This window comes from Ostrea edulis, chromosome 7 (genome assembly GCF_947568905.1).
Source record: "Ostrea edulis chromosome 7, xbOstEdul1.1, whole genome shotgun sequence".
Lineage (NCBI taxonomy): Eukaryota > Metazoa > Mollusca > Bivalvia > Ostreida > Ostreidae > Ostrea > Ostrea edulis.
Window position 1 is genome coordinate 85,251,437 of NC_079170.1, and position 26,005 is coordinate 85,277,441.

The 26,005-nt window shown below is 35.6% G+C and overlaps 4 protein-coding genes and 1 pseudogene across 4 annotated transcripts in view; 2 read left to right on the plus strand and 3 right to left on the minus strand.

Annotated features, from left to right (window-relative positions):
• LOC125653998 (serine/threonine-protein phosphatase 6 regulatory ankyrin repeat subunit B-like) overlaps window positions 1-26,005 on the plus strand; it is a 1,068,599-nt gene that overhangs the window by 43,315 nt on the left and 999,279 nt on the right. The gene's annotated exons all lie outside the window — the stretch shown is intronic.
• Window positions 1,655-25,995, minus strand: LOC130047534 (thyrotropin-releasing hormone receptor-like). Its single transcript, XM_056142832.1, has 2 exons — window positions 24,887-25,995; window positions 1,655-3,094 (listed from the first exon to the last, which is right to left on the minus strand). Exon 2 carries the CDS (start codon window positions 2,908-2,910, stop codon window positions 1,891-1,893), a length of 1,020 nt encoding a protein of 339 aa, XP_055998807.1. The 5' UTR covers window positions 2,911-3,094; window positions 24,887-25,995; the 3' UTR covers window positions 1,655-1,890.
• On the plus strand, window positions 5,991-10,204 carry LOC125655096 (ATP-dependent DNA helicase RecQ-like; annotated as a pseudogene).
• On the minus strand, window positions 11,778-15,524 carry LOC125655110 (uncharacterized). The gene is made up of 2 exons (XM_056142851.1): window positions 14,965-15,524; window positions 11,778-12,401 (listed from the first exon to the last, which is right to left on the minus strand). The coding sequence occupies exons 1-2, from the start codon at window positions 15,259-15,261 to the stop codon at window positions 12,390-12,392; spliced, it is 309 nt and encodes a 102-aa protein (XP_055998826.1). The 5' UTR covers window positions 15,262-15,524; the 3' UTR covers window positions 11,778-12,389.
• LOC130048813 (uncharacterized) lies at window positions 17,785-19,708 on the minus strand. Its single transcript, XM_056145882.1, has 3 exons — window positions 19,163-19,708; window positions 18,133-18,613; window positions 17,785-17,975 (listed from the first exon to the last, which is right to left on the minus strand). Exons 1-3 carry the CDS (start codon window positions 19,706-19,708, stop codon window positions 17,785-17,787), a joined length of 1,218 nt encoding a protein of 405 aa, XP_056001857.1.

The following is a 26,005-nucleotide window of genomic DNA, read 5'->3' on the forward strand; positions in this document are numbered from 1 at the left end:
AGCGTACTGGATTCTGAAAATAATTGCGTTCAAATATTATTTCCTATCACAATCAATCTTTTTGCAAGAATTGAAATTTTTTAATTAAATGCCGATAAAAATAGACGTATACATGTGAAATAACTACATAGTACTAAATTATAGAGTATTGTCATCACGTGATAGAAAACCCATCGATATCAATAGTACATGTAGGCCTATATATAGACATGTAAATCATTTTACATGTCTATATATAGGCCTACATGTACTATTGGTATCGATGGGTTTGGTATCACGTGATGACAATACTATATATTTTAGTGCTATGTAATTATGATTTACATGTCTATATATAGGCCTACATGTACTATTGAAATCGATGGGTTTTCTATCACGTGATGACAATACTATATAATTTAGTACTACGTAGATATATCACATGTATACTTCTATTTGTATCGGCATTTAATTAAAAATTTCAATTCTTGCAAATAAGATTGATTTATGATTAATAATGGTTTTGTCATTCCAACAAAATATCAACTATTGACCGAGTATTTATTTTTTGACGTAGGCCTCACCTTCTGGTAAAGTTGATGTCGCCGTCTCTTTGAGATAAACATGTGTAACAACGTTCAATGAAAATGATATTTTAATGCAGTGTTATCAGAATGTTCAAAAATTTACAATGAAAAGTAGAAGTGTTTGTGTATTTGGATTTCATTCATGTGATCTATACCTCCAAAAAAAAAGAGACTGTGCTTGTGAATACTTGGCACCGCAGCATGTCGAGGTACTTTCGATTAGGCTTGTCCAGTTGGCGGTTGATTTCTTGTTGATGATAGTAGTGTGGAAATCTCTTTGTTTTTTTTTATCGTAATATTTTTGAGTAGTTATTGATCGAGTTGACATTTTTATGGCCAGTAACTTGTATCATGTGTCAATGGGGGCAATATCATTTTAATTTTCATATAAAAGAAATTCTAAATAAACACAGAATAACAAGTTATACGCTTTATTTTTTGAATCGATATGCATCAACACAGAAAACTTGTCATCCAAGCGGGAACAGTGTCAAAAGTAGTTCGGACTGGAAGTGCTTTTATTATCAAACGGTCGTATGATAAAGCTAATACTTTATCTCACTTGCAATATACACCACATGTATGCGATAGACGCAAATATTTCGCCCCAAATTTAAATAAAATATCAATCGATTGACAAACCAGAGCACATATAATTTTGATTTTCTATAGGTTAATCTTTGCAAAAATTTTCAGAGTCTCGTGAATTTGCATTCGTCTGCATTGTTTAAAATTTGTCACGTGGGTTTTAAGACCAACATTATGCCACTGCTATATGTTGTTCATTGAACTAGCGCTACTTGGGAGCGTAAATTATGACACCTTTGATGATCTTAAAACCACAGGGGCTGAGCCCGTTTGGGCCTGAACTCTGTGATATCATAAATATATTTATGGTATCACAGAGTTCGGGCCCAAACGAACTTAGTCCCTGTCCTTAAAACGTGAACGAATTTAACAAAATTTTCAGAAGACAAAACTAATAATTAAGGTCACCAATTTTCAAGATAGGTTTTCCTCGAGAAAATTTTCCAGTAGAAAACTAGCGATTTACGCAAGTACATAAAAAATATCAGTATAACATATCAATACATAAATACCTTTTATAAAACATGTCAATGTGGTCTTTACATTGAATCAATTGTGACAATGAAATTCTTCATCAAATATTATTTTAGTTTTATTAGCTATGTCCACTGCATTTTGCAGCACGTACTAGGATGCTGAGTAGAAACACATACCGATTTTGTTTTTCAAGCGTGGATACATGCTAGTCAAGAACAGAACTCATCTGCCCAGTGCCGACCCCGCCTGTGAAGTTCAATCAAGATGGTATAGACATTTCAGCTGAATCTGAAGTGTTTCGGCAGACACATAGTTGTTTAAGAGCCTCCCGAAACTTTACATCAAAATATACATATATGAAAGGATTCACGAAATGGTTGATAATGATAAACCGCGAGAAAATCATCCATGTCACGAGAGCATGCTTTGGTAAGCTCAAATAGTCCACGTATTTGTACGTCAAAAAGAACAAAACAGCCGTAGGAAAAAACGATACTATGTAAACAATGACAATCGCACCATACATTAAATTGAACCAGCTCTTGATGCCTGTATTTGTATCTGCCGAAATGGAGTTGTAGTTCTGCTCATGGTCCTCGATGAGTGGTTTGCATTCTGTCTTGGTCACTCTAAAGATTTGTCGTAATCTCAGTGCAATAAGGGCATACAAAACCACGAGGATGATAAGAATTACAATAATGATCATATAAATGAATCCCATATATATGAATATCATACGGTTGTACCGATGAACATTATCTTTGTCGATAAACTTGCACACCTTTCCAGTGACATTTCGTTCTTGAAACTGTATTGAAATGGATGAAGTCCCGGATAGGGCAAGCCATGGAGCCATAATAATGGCAGAAACTATCACAGTGAATAACACTGCCAAGCGTCTGCACACGAGTGTGAATTCACGGCTGTTCGTCTGACACACCTTTCTGTAACGCTGCAGGGCGATGATTAAAAGAAGGGACGACGAGAGAAACCCAGAGAACATCAGGCTATAATTGAGCCACTTGCAGCATGTTTCTGACGGGTAGTTGAATAAGAAATAATTATCCACCGCGTTGCAAATTGTCATCGAGACCGATCCCAACAAGTCCGCGGCGGCCAGGCACGGGATGAAGTATCGATCCCCGTTCTCGTCCGTTACTTTACAACAGTACAAGATAATGACGATAACGTTTCCGATGACACCGAGAATTCCAACAGTGGTAATGAAAACCGTGTCTGGTAGCATTATCTCAGCGTATTCTTGAGATAAATTGGCCATGATCACAACAATCTGAGCAGTGAAATAAAGTCTGCTACACCTTGTGACTGTCTCGTGAAGTGAAATCTCCGTCTACATGTAATTAGGATTTTCCGGGTGTTTTTAACAAATCAGAACCAATGTCCGCTAACACATACAAGGAAACAGGCAAGGTTTTCTGACCTAAACACAGAAACGATTTAATCTGTATTTGAAAATTTGCGTTATATGTATTACGCCCTTGATTGGTTTTTATTCGCGTTATCACGCCTCCGTTTACCTTATAACGTATTTGATGGAGTCTGTAAGTCTCGGCACGTGATCTGCGAGAAATATCGCATCTGGTGCATCAAAATTGGTACTGTATTAGTTTTACATCGAGAAATTTCACTTCCGGGCAATCGTAAATGTGAACGTCATGGCGCTTTCTATAGCCTACTGGGCATCGTACGTAAATGGCCAGAGCAAGCTAACCAAAAAGAGCGAGGCTGCAGTAGAAAGTGGAAGGGTGTTGAGGTTTACCTTCGACCATGAGCTGCGAGTGATGAACTCGTCGATACAGGCCTTAATGCGAGATACATCGTACGAAGTTCAAGTAAATGTGTATCAACCATTTAGCATTGTCATTTTAGGCCTAGAGTTCAGTTTAGGGTAGTCATGTATTTTATTACAATTTTAGTGGAATCCCCAGCGACTATATTTATAATACTACATACATGTAAAGACGTACACATGTATTGCGTGAAATTTCAAGTTACCTATCTAAGTTTTCTATCACTATTTGATATTTCCTAATGGTTTACCACTAATACAGCACTTCATTAAGCAGTACTGTAAAACAATGGACCATTGTGTATTCGATGTATTCACAACTCAACTGTATGACAAACGGGATGATTTTAGTTTCTCCATCGTCAACTTCCCATATTTATGTAGTAATATTCCATGATCACCTGCATATGGTGTTTATATATCTCAAATGATTCGATATGCAAGAGCTTGTTCTGTATATAGTTAATTTTTAAATCGAGGTAAGCTACTGACAAACAAGTTGATGGTACAGGGGTTTCAATAGTCTCGATTGAAGTCAGCATTTTGCAAATTCTATGGTCGTTATAACGATCTAGTTCGTCAATACAACCTCACTTTGGGTCAAATGCTGTCTGACGTGTTTCATACCGATTGTTAAGCCGTTCTTGGCACACTGATTTTAACTGCGGATAACTCCGTTTACCTGATCAGGATATAGGGTTCACGGTGGGTGTGACCGGTCAACAGGAGATGCTTACTCCTCCTAGGCACCTGATCCCACCTCTGGTGTGTCCAGGGGTCCGTGTGTCAGACGAACGGCCGTGAATTCACGGTCGTGTTCAGGCGTTTGGCAGTGTTATTCACTGTGATAGTTTCCGCTATTATTATGGCTCCATGGCTTGCCCTATCCGGGACTTCATCCATTTCAACACAGTTTCAAGAACGAAATGTCACTGGAAAGATGTGCAAGTTTATCGACGAAGATAATGTTCATCGGTACCACCGTATGATAATCATATACATGGGCTTCATTTACATGATCATTATTGTAATTCTTATCCTCCTCGTGGTTTTGTATGCCCTTATTGCACTGAGATTACGACAAATCTTTAGAGTGACCAAGACAGAATGCAAATTACTCATCGAGGACAATGAGCAGAACTACAACTCCATTTCGGCAGATACAAATACAGGCGTCAAGAGCTGGTTCAATTTAATGTATGGTGTGATTGTCACTGTTTACATAGTATCGTTTTTTCCTATGGCTGTTTTGTTGTTTTTGGCGTACAATCACGTGGACTATTTGAGCTTTCCAAAGCATGCCCTCGTGACATGGATGATTTTCGCGCGGTTTATCATTATCAACCATTTCGTGAATCCTTTCATATATGTATATTTTGATGTAAAGTTTCGGGAGGCTCTTAAACAACTATGTGTCTGCCGAAAAACTTCAGATTCAGCTGAAATGTCTATACCATCTTGATTGAACTTCCCAGGCGGGTTCGGCACTGGGCAGATGAGTTCTGTTCTTGACTAGCATGTATCCACGCTTGAAAATGAAATCTGTCTGTGTTTCATTTCAGCATCCTGGTGCGTGCTGCAAAATTCAGTGGACATAGCTAATAAAACTAATAAAATTTGATAAAGAATTTCATTCTTACAATTAATTCAATGTAAAGACCACATTCGCATGTTTAATAAAAGGTAGTTATCTATCAAAGATTAGTTTTATCTTTTGAAAATTTTGTGAAATTCGTCCACGTTTTAAGATCATCAAAGGTGTCATAATTTACACTCCCAAGTAGCGCGAGTTCAATGAAAAATATATAGCAGTGGCATAATTTTGGTCTAAAACAAATTGTTAAAACCCACCTGATCAATTTTAAATAATGCTGACGAATGTCAATTCACGAGACTGAAAATGTTTGTAAAGATTAAGATTAAGCTATAGAAAAGCAAAATTGTATGTACTCTGGTTTCTCAGTCGATTTATATTGTGTGATTTATTTGCGTTTATCACATTAAACATACATTGTGCTCATGTTTGTTGTGCTACGGCACAAGTAGAGCGTACTGGATTCTGAAAATAATTGCGTTCAAATATTATTTCCAATAAAAATCATTCTTTTTGCAAGAATGAATTTTTTTAATTAAATGCCGATACAAATAGACGTTTACATGTGATATAACTACATAGCACTGATTTATATAGTATTGTCATCACGTGATAGCAAACCCATCGATACCAATAGTACATGTAGGCCTATATATAGACATGTAAATCATAATTACATAGCACTGAATTATATAGTATTGTCATCACGTGATACCAAACCCATCGATACCAATAGTACATGTAGGCCTATATATAGACATGTAAATCATAACTGCATAGCACTAGATTATACATCGTCGCAAACCACGGTTTTGAGTCCACTCACGCTCCCTCATACCTGTGGTTGTCTGATGCTATTTTTGCTCGTTTCTCATTAATTATGCATGACGGGGGTAACCAATCAAATCACGTCCGAGTAAACTTTACTCGGAGAGCCCTACCAATCACGTAACACCTTTCAAAATGATATTCGGAAAACAATCAAGTATGGAAGCGCCATTATTGACGAAAGTCGGAGAAGTTTTTGAAGTGGAAAAGCTAAGTGCTCAACAAGAAAAGGCAATTAGTAGTCTTTTAGATAATCGGGATGTGTTTCTTTCCCTGAGAACTGGTGGTGGAAAATCACTCTGTTACATGGCATTTCCTTTGTTTTACGAGCGTATGTACCAACCACAACTTGCACACGTACTTATTGTTAGTCCCCTCCTTGCTATTATGAAGGAACAGACTGAATTTTTGAAATCAAAAGGATTTACAGCAACCTACATTGGTAAAGATGCGAACGAGGACGATGGCATCCTTGCTGGTGAATACCAATTTCTCTTCACTTCACCAGAAGCTGTTTTACAGAATGACAAATGGCGGAATATGTTGTCCTTCCGATTCTTTGTTGTTGATGAAGCCCATACTGTTGTTCATTGGTAGGTAAACCGTATATTTACTTATTTACAGAAAATAAATTTCAATATTGTGATATTTCGAAATTAAAAAATGTGTTTGCTGTTATACTGTTTTAATATGACACCAAGGACTACCCATTTATAAGCCACATGACGTAAATTATACGTGTAGATGTGTTGTTATATCCCGTTTTTTGTTCAATGCACTCCAAATGAAAAAGAGTATAGGGAATATACCAAAATAGATTATACTATTTTGTTACTTACAGTTGAAAGAAATTTCCCATATTCACTACAACGAACTTGAGATTAATGTTATTCACATCTGCATTTTGTTAAATTAGGGTCGTATGCAAAATGCCATTTTCACAGTATTGGTGATAATTCATACTTCCTAATGTTATAATGCATTCTACATCAATATATATGATTAAACCCATAACAAATATGACCAAATATTGACCAAATGGTACCTTTAACAAATCCAATGATATATAAAAGTCCCATGTTCTATTTAAAAAAAATATTCAAGATATACAACTGAAAAAAGGGATATTTTGTGTGTTATGCTGTTGTAGCTCAAAAATGACTTTATTTTCAAGTTTTTGTTCAAAGAGATTTATAGAAGAGGCTTTTGGTAATAGAAACCAGATCAGTAAGAAATTATTCCACTTTTACGTGCAATTTACTGTATGTAAATCAAAAAAATATTAGCGAAATAATGTTTAAATATGTGAAAATGCCTGTACGTCTTGCAATTTTGTAAAATTCCAATGTTTAAACTTACAAGAAAAAAAAACTACATGTTAGTTCATTATTTCAACTTTTGTTTTGCATTGAAAATTGAGTTGAATACTAAATGAAACATTATAAAAAAGTTTGAGTGGATTATTCAAAGCCAGAAAAAAATTACGCATTTTTTTCTAACTGGCATAAAAATATCCCAAACATTCTGTAGTGTCCACAACATGTGCATATTTTGGAATGCCTGATGACTTAAACTTCTATACTCTTACTGGTAAGAGGCAATGCAGTTACTAATGTGTCTACCAAAGAAACAGACTCTAGCTCAGTATTGCTAAGTTTTCTGACAGATATATTGTGTTTTGTAGTGTCCGCAACCCTGTAGAGTCCGCAACAGCTTTTTGATTTCATAGATTTTTTCAAGAAAATGTATTATGATTTATCTTTATGATAACTATAACTATTCAAGTATTTACTTTAAACATGTAATGGATTAAAATATTGTGAAAATATATGTTCAAACTCGGAATTTACACCCATAACATCTAGTGTATACATATTCAAATACTTTAGTATATTTGTAGTGTCCGCAACAATATAAAATTTGAGAGAAAACAAATAAGAGTCATCAGTATTCTTTAATTTATGAAATTTAATCTATAAAATCATTCCTTAGAACATGTTTAATAGAATGAACATCTGTGACATCATCAATATTTTTTGAAACTGCATAACAATATATAATGAGGGAAAATTAATGGTCAATGTTATATGGTAATTCCCATTTAAAATAAAACCCATTCTACAACTTTTGATGTCTAATTTTCCAGAGTTGATCCTATGACACATGAATTAGTCGAGAAAGAAACATTTATCAACACTGATTTTAAAATAAATGACAATATATTAGATATGTAATGTATGATGACCTGTAGTGTCCGCAACAAAAATATCTATGTATTTTCAAAATTTATGAAGAATGAAATGAAGACATACTGAATATTATGATAGATTAATTTGAATTTAGGAATATTCAATGTCATTTTCACATGATAATCATATAGGTCTTATGAGTATTTGTAAATGTAAATAAACCTAAAAGATTGGAGACAAATTGGGCAAAAATATTAGTATGACATTGTTATGAAAACATCACCAACCCACCCCCTCAAATGTTTATTCAACAGTTAAAATGAAGACTGATGAAACAATACTTATACTTACAGAAATTAATACATCTTCCCCAATTCAACAGTCATTTGTACATTATTTATTTAAAATAAATAACACAGACAATAATGACCAAATATTTTCAATCGACCAGTATTAACCAGTAATGACCGGTTTTAACCAGTATTGACCACCAGTACGGTCAATACTCATATTGACCACTTTTTTGCCAACCCTGTCAGAAATGACTTTAATTTCGATCAGATCAGTCATCATGACTCATCACTGACAGGTGAACTAATAAGGCCCGTGGGCATCTTGGTTATTGAACAAATTAAAGGGAATGGGAAACAAATTCTAACAACTTACTAGTCCCAGGTCTCATTGCCCTTTATTGAAATAGTTAATTTCAACATACCATGGGTAGGGGTGGGTCCATAATAATCGGCTTGTGTGGCTCTTTTCTTATTGAATTATATTTCAACCCAGTACCCCCCCCCCTCCCCATGTAAAACACAATTGTTCTCATTATTTGTAATTCTGTCAACAATTTACATGCAAGTTTCTCTTTCATTTTCAATTCATTTCTAATTTCACTTTTGTTCACAGGGGAGAAAGTACAATGCATATCCAGGCTTTCAGGGAATGGTTTTCACGGACCGGGGAGATAAGATCATTGATCAGTTGTCCTGCCCTAGTGATCACAGCCACTGCTAGTAAGGAAGCAAGAAAATTAATTAGGAAACGACTTGCTCTAAACAACTGTGTAGACATTATTGGCAGTCCAGATAGGGAAAACATAAAATTATTTCTGGAAAAGATTAAAAACACTGTGCCTATTGAAGTGACATTTGGTTGGTTACTAAAGGACTTGTCTCTTGAGAAAAAGGACTGTACCAGAACACTTGTATTTTGTTCAAGTATAAAAACTTGTGCAGACATATATACTGCATTTCTGATGGTATTGGACAAGTCTGTTATGGAATATGTCAATATGTTTCATTCTTGTACATCTGAAACAGTGAAGGAAAAAATTAGACAGGACATGAATGATGAGAATGGGACAATACGAGTCTTAATTGCTACAAGTGCAACAGGTATGGGAGTGTCAATTATAAAGGCATCAACAATGTTGTACATTATGGTCCACCTAAAGATATGGACAGTTTCGTTCAACAGCTTGGGCGTGCTGGTCGTGATGGTTGTCAAGCTTTGCATCTGCTTATTTACAACAACAGACACACACACAAACTTGATTCTGACATGAAAAATTACATTGAGAATAAAGATAAATGCCGTAGACTTCAAATGTTACAGTCATACGATTATCTTCCAAATGGAAAAGGTATCAAGCATCTGTGTTGTGATATTTGCTCACAGAAATGTGATTGTGAAGACAAGTGTTGTTTACAGTTTCAGCACCCATTTCATTTATACAAAACTGATGATAATTCAAGTGATGAAAGTTTTTGTATGTCAGATGACACAGATTTTGAGTTTGATGATGAGGATGATGATACATTTGATATAATGTAGAAATGAATTTCATTTTTGAAAAAGCAATGCTTCCTACTGACATGCTTCTTTAAGCATTATACCACTTCATGAATGCCGGTTTGACATGTTTGAAGCATTGCAGTTCATACCTTCATGTAATTTCAAAAATGAAATTTATTTTTTATGTATTGTAATTAAATTTCTGTCAAAATTCTCAGTCATTGAAATAGACATACCAGGTAATTATTATTTATCAAGATTTGTATGTGCAATGTTCACAACTTCAATACATTCTAGAGGAAATGGCTGTCATTGTAATTTGTATATATCCAAGATAAAAGCATTTCATTTCATGTAGCTACTTGTGTCAAGTCTTTTTTTGGTTAAGGTTTTGGTATCAAGGGACTGAGACATTTGCTTGAAGTTGGGAATTTAACATAATCATACAAAAAAAAGAGAATAGCTTCAATTTCAAAAAAAGTTACAAAGTTATAAAATCCATCTGGATTTATAATAATATGTCTCATGAAATTGACTAAGTTCTTTTAACAAAAAAATATGCCTCTTGAAAAGTCTAAGTCTCTGAATTCCCTATTTAGAATGAACAAAGTTACAAAATCCACCTGGAGTTTGAAAAATACGCCTTGGGTTAAGGAGACGTATTTTTGTCAAAATACGTGTACGTCTCAAATTTAACCGTATTTTCAAAACTACGTAAAACTCTTGTACGCCTGGATTTCTTTGATTTCCAGGCGTAGTACGTCTAAAAATTTCATACGGGTATTATTAAAAAGTGCATCTTGCATTGTTGTTATTGGAAATGTTTCTTTTTATATATATAAATGAGGAAAATCAAGTTTAGATAAATATTTATGGCATTGAATTCTAAGGGGGTGGGTATTATTATGTAATGTAAAAAATATTTCTCAGATTTTGAAGTTGCTCCCATGCAATTAGATACTGTGTTATTTTTAACCAAACATTCAACATTATTGTTTCACACACATACACACCCGTTATAAAAGTCAACACATGTACATAAATTAAGGTAGATCGATCTTCATGAGATGTCATCGATCATAGGTTTTTGAAAAAAATATTTTATCAAATGAAACTTTCCGCATGATGGAGATATTTCTTTCAGAGAAATTTAATTGAACGGATAAATAAAAATTGGTAAACTCTTGTTATGGATTTTTTTTTCATTTTCAACCATCACACAAAGTTGGAACTACCTTAACAGAAATAAATAAAATGTGAAATTGCTTTCAAGATTTCAGTTTCATTCAGTATGTTTGAATGATTGCACAAATTGAATCATTTAGTCTTGCCTGTGAACATATACACAATCATGATGCGGTTAAATGTATTTGAGCAAAGAAAAAAACAATAGTGAGGGATTTTGTATGCATGAAATGAAGACTGATCTGTGGTCCTTTCCACAAAGAACATGTGATGAAAATCAAAGATTTTAAGGTATCCAATGTATAACAACCATATTTCACCTATACATTGAAGTTTATGAGAGGAGCCTGTTAAAGATATTAAAATATTTTTGAAAGAAATTATATTTTCATACAAATCTCTTGGTAAAAAGTTTCATACACTTTCTCTATGAAAACATGAAATAAAATTAATAATTTACCACACATATCTGTAGAAAATTCTAATTTTTACAAAGGGCAGATAACTTTGAAGTCTGAAGTGCATAAAGACTAGCTTCTAATCATTTACCAGACATGAAAATATATTCTACTTCAATTTCATCATTATTTAACAATAGATATTATTTTCAATTGATTTAAATCCTTCAAAATTGCTGATTATCCCTTCGTTTTACATTGAATACATTAAAACACTAATTCTAATATCTTTTACGTACTATTAATTATATACATAGGTAATAAAACTGGCATTCTTAAACAGTTGAGTTTAAGGCAGAGTCAAACTTTATTACTCCAAAGATTTTTTGTGAAAATGGCCATTGATACCGATAATTGTAACAAGCTTAAATACTTTCTCATATTTAACAGAAAACTTCCAAGTGAGAAAGAGACCTACAATGAATATTAACCATCTGGTGCTGTACCACTGAACTACATGTATCTGGTCTGGTAGTTGAATTCGTACATCCACCCTAAAAAAAATTCTAGTCTCAAAGATATTGCATATCAAAGAAGATGCTATCATTATTTTACTGATTTCACAAAAAAATTCCGACTCCCATAACTATGTATTCAATGACAAATCTGATAAATCAGGCCTTTCTCTGTGAAATCAAGTGTAAAGTTCATGAAATTCTTTTCAAAGAAACAACTTCATTGACATAAAATGATACCTATAGGGCACCTGTCATTAGGCGAGGCCTAACAAAGACCTACTATGATTATATAGACTGCATTTTCACTGTCCATGTTCTAATTTGGAAGCAATTCTCTTCTGAAACTGCATCCACTGTTGCATAGCCTTTGGATCAAGTTTGGAAAGCGGTTCGTTAGCTTGACTGAGCGATGGCCAATCTTTGACAACACGATGTCCATCTTTTAGCACACACTCTGCAATTCAGAAAATCAAGTATTTCAATATAGTAAGATAAGGATATGAAAAGTTAGAAGCCTAATGTCATCTACTTAAATGTAAAAGGTATGTATTTTGAAATTTTTATTGCAAGGATCTGTAGAAATTTGGCATATCTACCTTTCCTGTAAATTTCATTAGATTTCCTTTATTAACGTTAAAGTTCTATACGTTTTTATGTTATATCCTATCAAATTTAAGCACACGTGCATGCACGTGCAAAATTGTAATTTTGACCATGCTAAACAGTTAAGGTCTCAAGTTATACCAACGATATAAATATCAAATGATTTCATTGAAAAATATAAAAATAAAAAAACTAACTTAGATTGCAAAGGAGAACATCTGAGGACAAAAATGTCACAAGAAGGAAGAATAATAATAAACAGAGTAAAAACAATATGTTCCCAAACTTTGTTTGGGGAACATAATTAAGTGTCATGATTTGAGTAATTTAAAAAAGAAAAGAGGCACAAACTGAAATTATTTGTCAATGAATTTCAAGTTAGTTGAAATCATTTTTCTTAAGTAATGTTATGTTGTATATACATTGAAGTTAATAAATACAAAAGGGCATTATAATCAATAAAGAAACACTCCTACAAAATACCATGACACAATATATGGTAATATATCATTAAAATCACCAAGACAGTTTGTAAATCATGTAAAATTGGTCAAGTATGCTTTGCTTCATTTTTTCATTCACCCACAAACAAACATTTTAGATGTCAGTACCACATAGAGATAAGTGGGTACAGAGGGCCAGGAGTTATATTACAAGACATTGATGTAAGAGCATCTTATTTTAAAAAAAAAAATAGAACAATTTTTTTTTCAAGAAATTGCCATCACTCTGCTCTGTGTATTTGTTTACTGTCAGTGTCAGTTGAAATTATGTCAGCCATTACCATACCAATACTTTTTCGAAGTCAAGATAAACAAAATTATACTGGTGACAATATATAACACCTACTCCAAGCAGATAGAGCTTCGATTAACTTTCCATATATATATGTCAAAAGTAGCTTGCCATGAACCTCAAGCATACTGGAGTAAATTTAATATACACCATCTCCCTTCAATAGTTTTGAAATATATGTATCAACATGATCTATTTGTTTTCAATGCCTAGGCCAAAATTAAAAATAGCTTTGTTTCCCACACCCGACCGACCGTGTGAAAACGTTGCGACCGAATTTTTTTTTTTTCGGTCATTGGACGTTCTGGGTTTTTTTTTTTAACCGGATCTTGATCGGAATCGTTCCGTATATTATTTTGAGCCTTGGAGTTATTTCCCTTGTACAGAATTCTGTGTATAACCGGAACTACTCGGCCATTTCCAACACACAAAGTATGGACAAAAGCGGAGTTGCTCCGAAAGAGAATTTTTTTGAATTTGAAAACATGGCGAAGTTTTTTGTTGTTGTTAATTGTTAAAATGTTTGTTTTTAATAATTATTTCACCTGTGACAAGTGACAATTCTGAGATTCGAGATGAATAATGTAATATATACTTGAAAAATAGAGAGGCAAACACATGGATAGATAAAGATTAATTTCTTTAATAACAAATACAGTATTATTTCAATTTTTAAAGTTTAACGTTATATTATGTTCATGTTTGAATAAAGTTTATTTCTGTTATCAATAAATGTTTATCAAAATACAGTTGTAAATCAATTTTATTGTCTTCCTTCTTTTTATAAATGAACTGTCCATTATTTGAAGAGTTTTAAAGAGAATTGTTTAAGCACATCTTATTTGAAAAACTACACTGTCATGAAACCATATATGAATGCTTTGGACAGACATTCAATTAGGGGGGAAAAAAATCTACCGACCGACCGACCCATGTTGAAAATGGCGGGTCGGGTGCGGGAAACGAAGATATTTTTAAGGATGGCCCTACCAATGCAATTATTTTTTTTTTACATGTCAGGTGTGTGTATACACAGTACTTGTTTAATACAAATACAATATTTATTGACACAATTACAATAATTGGCAAAGGCCCATTGAACACCATACATAATGTTTACAAATTTTTATTGGATTAGTTTCTTATAAATTTCACAGTAATTTTTAAGACTTAATGTATATCACTGTTTAAATATTTACTTGTAACATGTATCTTTCAATGTCCAGAAAAATATTTTTCTGTTTAATATTATAGATATTTCTAAGGTAGGTGTTCCTTAGCTTACAATAAGATTTGTACATGTATTGAAAAAGAAATGAATTTCATCCTCAATCACACCAGTGTGGCAAGTACTGTAATCACTTGTGAATTGGTAAAGTTTAAAAGCCAAAGAATCAGAAGTTATCAGGTGATTCCAATATTTTTAGAATGAAATTTTGGACCAAAGTGGTAGTCTGTTAAGTTCTGCCAGACAACCAGCAATAGGATGTTTTGCAGTGCATTCCAAGGATATCTTTAATGAATTTTAAATGAATTTTTTCTATCTTTGAAATACCTTTGAATGAGAGATTCACTCCCCATATTTCACTACAATAAAAGTAATAATATTTTAATATTACCTTGACATCAAAGTCCTTTTCATGGTATAACTTAGTTTGTGAATCAGGTTGTACACTGTCTACAACTAAGGGCTGAATTTGTTCATCCAATACATCTGCAGCTTGCTGAGATCTCTCTCCTGCTGATTCATCTCTCAATGGCTTTATGGAATCAGCTGGGTCACGCACGTCACTAGCTCCAGGAGAATTTGGGAATGACAACAAGCGTCGGACCTTTAGTTTACGGGGTGTTGGTGTGTGTTTTTTGTCGTCCCCGTTTTCTAATGACAGGTGTAAGTACTTTGCTACCGACAGCATTTTTTAATTCTGCCAACAACTCATTCCGTTTCTCGGTCAACTTCGCTACTTTCGTTTTACTTGTTAACACAAAACTTGCAAACGTAACCGTCTTCTTCCAAGTTCAGTTCTAAAAATAACTGACAAAAATCTACATTTGATTTCACCTGTCTGTAGGATTTTTTGTCTTTGATAATTTCGCTACATATTTCACAACTTTTCCCTTGGTTACCTTTTTGCATCGTAAACATGGGCCACCATATTTATCTCCGAAGCAGAAGATCAATAAGTATATGTAACCGATGATTTCATTGGATAAGAAAAGGTCAAAAAGTTCATGTATATTTAATGAGAAACGAGCTATTTGAATAGGATTGACCCACGGGTGATGATGGAGATAATCGAATAGAAGCACTCGTGGGTAACCGACGATGTAGATTATATAGTATTGTCATCACATGATAGAAAACTCATCGATACCAATAGTACATGTAGGCCTATATATAGACATGTTAATCATGAGACGAATCACATGAGCACACGATTATGAATTAGTGTGTCGAAATTCATCTGTCAGTTCATAAAATGAAATAATTCTTTTAATCGACAAACTAGACTTCACATTTGTGTAAATATCTCGACAAGCGTGACACCCATAACATATTTCTTTAGACATTGTGTACTATCAAGAACTCTGTCCTAAAAATATATCTTTCATTTGGGGTCATCCACCGTCCCTTTCAACTCCGACCTTTTGCTGAACCATGTAGGGTCTTGAATAATCTCGGCTGAGATTCGGCTTGGCTGAATATTTCGACTGACACGTGGTCAGTTGCATCAAAATTGGTACCGTATAACTTTTGCATTATGACACCTGGGTCGAGGCCTCTACTGGTGGACTGTTAGTCCCCGAGGGTCTCTACAGCCTAGTAGCTAAGTACTTCGTTACTAGCTTGAAAATACGGATGTATATTTAATTACCGTTATAAAATTTAGAAATTCACTTCCAAATTAAGGATTATCTCCCTCACGTATAGCTCTTATCCTTAGACGAATTTGACTCCACTTTTGGCACACTGTTTCCCCCTACAATAGATCTAAAACTTCATTGTTATTTCGGATTTCAAAACATTTCGGTTGAGCATCACTGAAGAGACATTATTTGTTGAAATGCGCATCTGGTGCATCAAACTTGATACCGTATAAGTTTTACATTATGACACTTGGGTCGAGGCATCTGCTGGTGGACTGTTAGTCCCCGAGGGTCTCTACAGCCCAGTAGCTAAGTACAGTGTACTTCGTTACTACGTTACTAGCTTGAAAATACGGATGTGTGTTTAATTACTGTTTTAAAATTTTGAAATTCATTTCCAAATTAAGGATTATCTCCCTCACGCATAGCTCTTATCCTTACACGAATTTGACTCCACTTTTTTGGCACACTGTTTTTCCCTATAAAAGATCTATAGCGTCATTGTTATTTCGGATTTCAAACATTTCAGTTGAGCATCACTGAAGAAACATTATTTGTCGAAATGCGCATCTGGTGCATCAAAATTGGTACTGTATATTGTAACGAAACCGAGGGTATGGGGTAGTTACATAATCATATAATCATGGGCCGCTGTTTATCTTTTAATAAATTGTCAAGGTAGAAATTGTTACTTTGGTTGACCACAATTTATGACGAACGATGACCAATTGAAGGTCCACTTTGAAATAATATCTTCACTTGATAGTCATGTATAACAATAATATTCTATATAAAGTTTATAACATTTATTGCGACGATCCTTTGGTCAAATTGTATATACACATACAATGGTAACTCGTTTGGTTGGTACAACGTTATTTAGTTAAGTATACAGTGACGAACCAATCCAGGACGTTCCTATTACTAAAAGGGCTTGTAAATTACTATAAAAACGTTATGTCACTCTAATAAATATGTGGTTACATGTAACCTAAACTTGGTACTATTTGGTACCTACCAATGTCTTATTTCTGAAGTGTACTGAGTCTCTCTCTGCAGTTGACTGATCTGCTCTCTCCAAACAGCTGTCTTTTATTTACACCGGTTGTTGTTATAACGTAGTAACGTTTCAAACTGATAACGTCATACGTTTATCTAAGTTAGTGCGTTAAATTTGTAAATATTACTTAATAACGTTGTACCAATATAAACATAATAAACATAACATATTTCATAACAATATGTGAATCAAAGCAATCAAGTTCAATAAAATCAATTGTAGTTCATTTCTATTGTTCATATTTTGCTTATAAGTGACTTTAGAAGTAGTTTTAAACATTGGGTTCAGGGTTCATAATATTCTATCATAAGCGGTTAGTCTGAATGAAAATCACAACATTGTAATAAACGATATGGATTTAATTGGATAATTCTAAAGTTGCATCTGCTATCAGGTCAGTTTAATGTTGTATAGGTATAAAGTAGTGTATTTAATGAGTGAAGTCCTGAACCGTAACATTACCCCCCTCTTAAGTTGAAACGTCCTCGTTTTAAAGTGTTTATACATGTAGTTAGTCTATCAGCTGTAATCGAACAGAGCACTGTGTATGGGCATCCACTTTTTCTGGCCGTGGTATATCCTCTTCTGTTTGAGTGGATACGGTCTTGGTTGTCACTGAGGTTCTGTACCACACAGATTGTAATTTATATGTGGTTCCATCTGGAAGGAATGCAGTTTCCACGTTTTGGAGATGGTCCAAACCTGGAGGAAAGAATTTTACGTTCCTGGACTGTGATGTGACAGCACTTCTTTCTTATATCAAGAAGGATTGATGTGTTCTCCTCCATGCCGTAACTTGAAGGGGCTCCCAGGAAAAAGAATATCGGATCCAGATGTAGGTCATCATACACTGATCTACCTTCCTTGGTTGTAGTTATGAGTGTGAGAGGCCCATATTCTGGTACTCCTGACGTGAGTGGTACATCCATCGAGGCATCTATATTGGGTTGGACAACCAGTGGTTCTGTTGGACAGGTCACAGTCGATGATGGAAGTGGCGATATTGCGTCTGGCATCTGGAATAGAGCCACACAAGATCGTGGTGATGGTGTGAAAGGACGTTCATCACGCACTGGCGTCGACTCCCTAGATTCCTGTGCGGTGCTCTCATTATGAATCCTTGGATTCGTTTTGGGTCCTCCGTGGATTGGGTCATATTTACACTTGGCCTCGTGAGCCATCAACTGGCTCTTTCTTGACCTTGGCATAGCCATTACACATCCCAAGGAGGCATTCTTACATGGAATGGGCTGCTTATCATGCTTGTCTCTGATGTGCCGACTCAACTTGCGCCAATTGGGGTACATACGAAAGCAAGTTGTACACTTGAACATCCTGAACTGAAATAAAATAAAGTTATTGTCACTGTCTATTCACTATCAAACTTTTTTTTTGGTTATAACATTCTAAAGAGAGGGTCACTGGATTGGTTCATCTTGTATTTGGATACTTTGACAATTATTTATTTGTAACGTTCGCTAATTTTATTTACGCGGTAACTGGAAAATGTTTTTAGAGATGCACGCTAATAAAACTAAAGCATGTTAACATGTTCATCTGTTTCACACCGAAAAAGCTTCATTTGGTCATGATGCACGTATTTTGATTTTTCCGCTTTCGACCTTTTAACTTTGTATACCAAATCGGACACAGCACGTAATACTATATAGGGTCCATTCCAGTGGACTTGAAGCTTTGGACATCTTCCTCTTTTTTTCTTGCTTTCGACGCAATCCACACGTATTGTCCTGGGGTATATTGATTTTGGTTAGCCTTGGTATCATATCTTCGTTTTTGATTTTCATTTACCGTTATCAATTTTCCCTAGCCTTTTCGTGAATAACTTCTAAGTTGGTTTTCAACTCATCTACGAAATCATGATAACTTACATGACTAGTTTCTCTGGGATTTTGACCATACACGAGGTCAACAGGTAATTTTAGTTCTCTACCGAGATTTAATTTTGCTGGACTGTATCCTGTAGTATCGTGCACTGACGATTTGTAAGCAAGCATCATCAATGGTAAAACTTCGTCCCAGTTCCTTTGGTTTGGTTGGACATACTTGCTTATCATGTCCTCTAATGTTCGGTTAAACCTTTCTACTAGTCCATCACTCTTTGGATTGAATGGGGTTGTTCTGGTTTTGTCTATTTTCAACATACTACATAAATCTTGAAACAATGTTGACTCAAATTGTCTGCCCTGGTCAGTGTGAACCTGGAGTGGAACTCCATACCTTGAAACGAATTCTTCTACAAAAACCCTTGCAATGGTCATTGCCTCTTGGTTTTTGACCGGATAAGCCTCTATCCATCGTGTGAAGTAATCCGAAATAACAACAACATACTTGTTACCCTTCTCGGTCCGTGGTAAAGGACCAAGGATGTCTATGGCCACTCTCTCCAGTGGTTCACCCACTAAATACTGACCCATTTTTCCTCTGGCTGCCCTGGATGGATTTTTCCTTGCCTTACATACAGTGCAGCCTCTAATATGTTTCACAACACCATCCTTATACGATGCCCAATAGAATCTTTCTCTTATTTTCTCAGTGGTTTTAGAGATTCCTAAATGTTCACCTGTAGGATTGTCATGTACTAACATCAATACCTCTTTAATACCTGCTTTTGGTACCACCGTCTGATAATAGAGTTGCTCGTTTTCTTCCCATTTCCTGTAGAGTACACTGTTCTTTTGAGTTAGTCTGTTCCATTGTGACCAATACATTTTAAGCTCTGTTGATTCCTTTGCTATCATCTGCCAAGTTGGTTTAGTACATGATCACTGTCATCATCTTTAGTCTGGTAATTTGTTTCCTTCTTATCACAGTTGTTACAAGGTGAGCAGGGACGACGACTTAGTCCATCACTATTACCATGTTGTTTTCCTGGTCGATGTATAATCTTGAAGTTATATATCTGTAGAACCTCAAGCCAACGGGCTACTTGTCCCTCAGGATTTTTAAAGTTTAAGAGCCAGGTTAATGCACCATGGTCAGTTCTCACTAAAAAGTTTTTCCCATAGAGGTAATGGTGGAAATGTCTTATTGAGCTCACAACGGCTAAGAGTTCTCGCCTGGTTACACAGTAGTTCCTTTCTGGTTTACTGAATGCCTTGCTAAAGTATGCAATAGGTCTTTCCACACCATCTTCAACTTGAGATAAAACTCCACCCATGGCAAATGCACTAACATCTGTGTCCTACACAAAAGGTAAGCTGATGTCTGGGTACCGTAATATAGGTGCGGAAGTAAGTGCCGTTTTTAAGTTTTGAAATGCTTCGTCACATTGAGAATTCCAGTTGAATTTTTCTGTCTTTTCGGTCAGTTTGTGGAGTGGTCGGGCTATATCTGTGAATCCTTTTATAAATATCTGATAGTAAGAACATGTTCCTAAGAAACTTCTTACATCTGTTACTGTTTTTGGTACAGGCCACTCCTTAAAGGCGCGCGGTTGAGTTAAGGCTTTCCCCATAAAATTCTTAATACCAGTGCTGTATATAAATATACTTTACCGCACTGACACATTGCGCGACGTCACAATGAAAAATACGTCATGACGAAGGTCATGACGCACATATCACAGTCCTTTTGTGGTTGGAAATGTCAAAATATTGTTTCGTTATTTACCACCGCTGTCATACGGTAAACTGCAATTGTGTAAAAATTTCCGTCAAATGGGTTATATTAATTCTCTTTGATATTGAAAAAGTTAAATTTCTTCTTTATATAGCATACATGCTAAAGTAATATCCATATTATATTATGATCTTGATATTGCCCCTAATCTACACGTATAGTTACTTTCACAATAGACTCATTTGCATAAACAGGGTTTCTGTACATAAAAATTTCATCATTGGCACGACACCCCGAGATTTTTAAGTGAAAGATGTTTGATTTATGTGACATGTGAACTTCAGTGCCAAAGGAAAGTTAGGAGAGCAAATTCTGGCTTCAACAGAAAATATGTTTTCCAGGTTAGATTCAACTTCGTATGTGCAAAAATCGCTGCATCTTGCATATTCAATGCAAAAATTAGACATGTTACAAGTCACAATAAACTTGCTCTCAGCACTTTTCAAATTAAGAAATTAATATGCTTTGAAGTTATATTAACTTCAACTTGCATTGATATCTGGATATCGTGCCAATTCAACGATTTATACATACACGATACGTTTTTATCTTGATATTTGATCACGTGATACAGAGTTGATGTAGAGACTGTCGGTCTGGTGAAAAATGTATAAGAAGTCAATAGGCACTTAATGATATATAAATATTGTTTTTGTATAAAAGGGTTGTGTTTACAGAATTTGTCACAAATTGATCTGTTTATTAACACTTTTTTCCTGACATATTTTTATGGCCCTACTTAACACAAATGCACGCTTAATTTGCTTGGGGATGTAGATATTCCTTCCTGGCTAACTATATGACCAAGGAAAGCGACCTGGTCTTTGAAAAAGTTGCACTTTTTAGGTGACACTTTTAATCCAGCCTTCTGTAGTCGTTGTAGCACCGCATCTAGATGATTCATATGACTGTGGAAATCTTTGGAATATACGATAATGTCGTCTATGTATAGTAAGCAAATTTCAAAGTTCAGGCCTGCTAATACATTTTCCATCAGTCTCTCGAAGGTGGCGGCTGCGTTGCACAGACCAAATGGCATGACCTTGAACTAGTAGAAGCCATGTGTAGTAACGAATGCTGTCTTGTCTCTCTATCTGTAGGATCCATCATTACCTGCCAGTAACCACTAGCCAAGTCTAGACAACTGAACCATTTTGATCCTCTCAAGGCGTCTAGAGAGTCGTCTATTCTTGGTAGAGGGTATGAATCTTTGCGTGACACCTCATTTAACTTGCGGTAGTCTATGCAGAATCGTATGCTTCCATCCTCTTTAGTTACCAATACAATCGGTGCACTCCAGGCACTGGATGATGGTTCTATTATACCTACATCGAGCATTCTTTGAACTTCTTCTTTGGCTGCCTCTTTCTTGTGAAGAGGTATTCGTCTAGGTTGTTGTTTAATTGGTCGCGCATCCCCTGTGTCAATTTTGTGTGACACAATATTGGTTCTTCCTAAGTCGGACTTTGATCTAGCGAACACATTAAGATGTTTTTGCAGAAGGTTAAATGCTGATTTCCGTTGTTCAGGGGTCAGGTTCTTGGTACACGAGTCCCATAATGGTTTCATGTAGGTCGTGAGATCTGTGTCTATAGCTGGCTTATCACAGACATTCTCAGTCTGTAATTCGCTTACATTTGGTTCCAATTCTGCTATAGTTGCGGAAGTGCCCTTGTACAATTTCAGTTCCTGGTCACTGACATTCATGACACGAATCGGTACCTTACCATCTTTTGGTTTAACTAGACATCTGGCAACCAATAAACCTGATTGTTGGAGATCATGTTTTGTCACTTCTAAAAGAAGTTCTTTATCATTTAAATTTGGGTCGACTTTACCTTCAATTATCATATCACTTCTCGGGGGTGTAGACAATGTCTCTTGTACGGAAATTTTGAACACGGAATTTTGTTCATTGTTTAGTTCACATGATAACTTTTTGTTTCCCAGAGTAAGAGTTCCTTCACCCAAGTGTAACTGACAGTTATGCTCTCTGAGAAAATCGAAGCCTAATATCATTTGTGCTTCAATATCGGCTATGATTACTCTATGCTCTTTTATGTCCCCGTTGATACAAATTTGAAGTATAGTCTGACCTTCTGGTACCACTATATCACCATTTGCCATTCGTACGTTACTATAGTTTGGAGATAACTTAGGTCTAAAACATCTATCTATCTCATAATATTTCTTTGGATGAATCACTGTGATAGACGAACCCGTGTCAATAATAGCGTTAATTTTGATACTGTAAATCAGGACATCAATTGTTAATGAGTTATTATCTGAACCTCTCATTTCTAAGATTTGTGGCCCTCTCTGTTGTGTACGTTTTCCTGGTTTTCTGGTTCTTTGGTTGTCACACTATTCGCAGAATCTGGCTTTCTTTGGTTTGTGAATTTCCCGGCTTTTATGTGTCCTTGTAGTAGCCTGCATTCACTGTTGATGTGACCATCTTTCTTGCAGTAGAAACAGGGACCTTTCTTGTTACACTTCTTATTGGTATTTTGATTGATCATAGCTACTTGGGGTCTGTTGTCCGTCTTTTCGTTTGCATACGCTGGTTCCTCTCTTTGCATACGCACTGTAACTTTGGTTCGTCTCCCCCTTGCTTGTTGAAAGGCTTCATATTCTAATGCGAGCCGCACTGCGTCTTATAGGTTTTTGGGTCTTCCTTGAAATACTGACCACTCCATATCCTGCTCATTTAAACTTTCAGTGAACGAGTCTTTGGTTATCTGGTCGCGGAACTCTAGAGGTGCATTTGGGTATGACATCCTTACAAGTCGCTTTATATCTTGCATTAATTCGGTGATAGATTCGTTTTTCTTCCGTATTCGGCTCTTCAGTTGTGCTTTGTAGATTTCCGTCTGATTTTCTGGGTCAAATCTCGCTGATAATGCGGATACAAGATGTCGAAAGCTGTTTCGATATTCTGGTCTTAGATCACTCAGAACGCTTTATGCCGAACCACGTAGACTTGTAGCCAATTCTAGTGCTTTATTTTCGTCATTCCAGTAGTTTAGATCAGCGATCATGTCGAAATGTACGATGCAGTTTTTCCAATTCACGGTACCATCGAATGTCGTAGGTTTTCTCCCCTTTGATTCTTGTGTACGTCTGAATCCATGATATGAGACTTGTCCTATGTGACCATCGTTTGGTACATCGTAGTCGTAGATTCGCTCCCTTGAATTTTCTTATGGGCGCATGGTCGGCTGAAATTCGTTGATTCTAGCGTTATTAGTAAAGCTGTGCGATACTGTCGGATTTGACCAACTTGTTCTGGAATGTTCATAACCACGAGATTCATCATATGAATTTTGTATAGATGTACTTTCATCTAGTTGATGTGCGTTGTGTAACTGGTCATTTTCACACGCGGTATTGGCACAAAAGCACATCCTATTTTGGTTTATATGCCGCGTGTCATCACTTGTTAATCTCACTTGATTTTGTAATAAACTCATTTGTGATTTCAAAGTTTTTATTTCATGTAGAATTGCGTGTAAACTATCCTGTGTCCCTGAATGAACACCGCTACCGTCGCCTATCTGGTCCTCATTATGATTAACCCGCAAAAGAACTTCTCTGCTCGGCGTACCCTCCATGAATTCTCCTTGTTCTTCTATATTATGGTCACTTACTTCAAGAATTTCTTTGTTCCTTGACATTTTTGTAACGATTTTAGTGTTACACTTTTTTTTAAACAGCTGATCCCACCGCTGCCACCAATGTAACGAAACCGAGGGTATGGGGTAGTTACATAATCATATAATAATGGGCCGCTGTTTATCTTTTAATAAATTGTCAAGGTAGAAATTGTTACTTTGGTTGACCACAATTTATGACGAACGATGACCAATTGAAGGTCCACTTTGAAATAATATCTTCACTTGATAGTCATATGTATAAGAATGATATTCTATAAAGTTTATAACATTTATTGCGACGATCCTTTGGTCAAATTGTACATGTATATACAAATCAAGATGGTATAGACATTTCAGCTGAATCTGAAGTTTTTCGGCAAACACATAATTGTTTAAGAGCCTCCCGAAACTTCACGTCAAAATATACATATATGAAAGGATTCACGAAATGGTTGATAATGATAAACCGCGCGAAAATCATCCATGTCACGAGGGCATGCTTTGGTAAGCTCAAATAGTCCACGTGATTGTACGCCAAAAACAACAAAACAGCCGTAGGAAAAAACGATACTATGTAAACAATGACAATCACACCATACATTAAATTGAACCACTTCTTGACGCCTGTATTTGTATCTGCCGAAATGGAGTTGTAGTTCTGCTCATTGTCCTCGATGAGTGGTTTGCATTCTGTCTTTGTCACTCTAAAGATTTGTCGTAATCTCAGTGCAATAAGGGCATACAAAACCACGAGGATGATAAGAATTACAATAATGATCGTGTAAATGAAGCCCATATATATGAATATGATATGGTGGTACCGATGAACATTATCTTTGTCGATAAACTTGCACATCTTTCCAGTGACATTTCGTTCTTGAAACTGTGTTGAAATGGATGAAGTCCCGGATAGAACAAGCCATGGAGCCATAAAAATGGCGGAAACTATCGCAATGAATAACATTGTCAAACGCCTGCACACGAGCGTGAATTCACGGCTGTTCGTCTGACACACCTTTCTGTAACGCTGCAGGGCAATGATTAAAAGAAGAGACGACGAAAGAGACGCAGAGAACATCAGGCTAAAATTGAGCCACTTGCAGCATGTTTCTGAAGGGTAGTTGAATTTGAAATAATTATCCACCGCGTTGCAAATTGTCATCGAGACCGATCCCAACAAGTCCGCGGCGGCCAGGCACGGGATGAAGTATCGATCCCCATTCTCGTCCGTTACTTTACAACAGTACAAGATAATGACGATAACGTTTCCAATGACACCGAGAATTCCAACAGTGGTAATGAAAACCGTGTTTGGTAGCATTATCTCAGCGTATTCTTGAGATAAATTGGCCATGATCACAACAATCTGAGCAGTGAAATAAAGTCTGCTACACCTTGCGACTGTCTCGTGAAGTGAAATCTCCGTCTACATGTAATTAG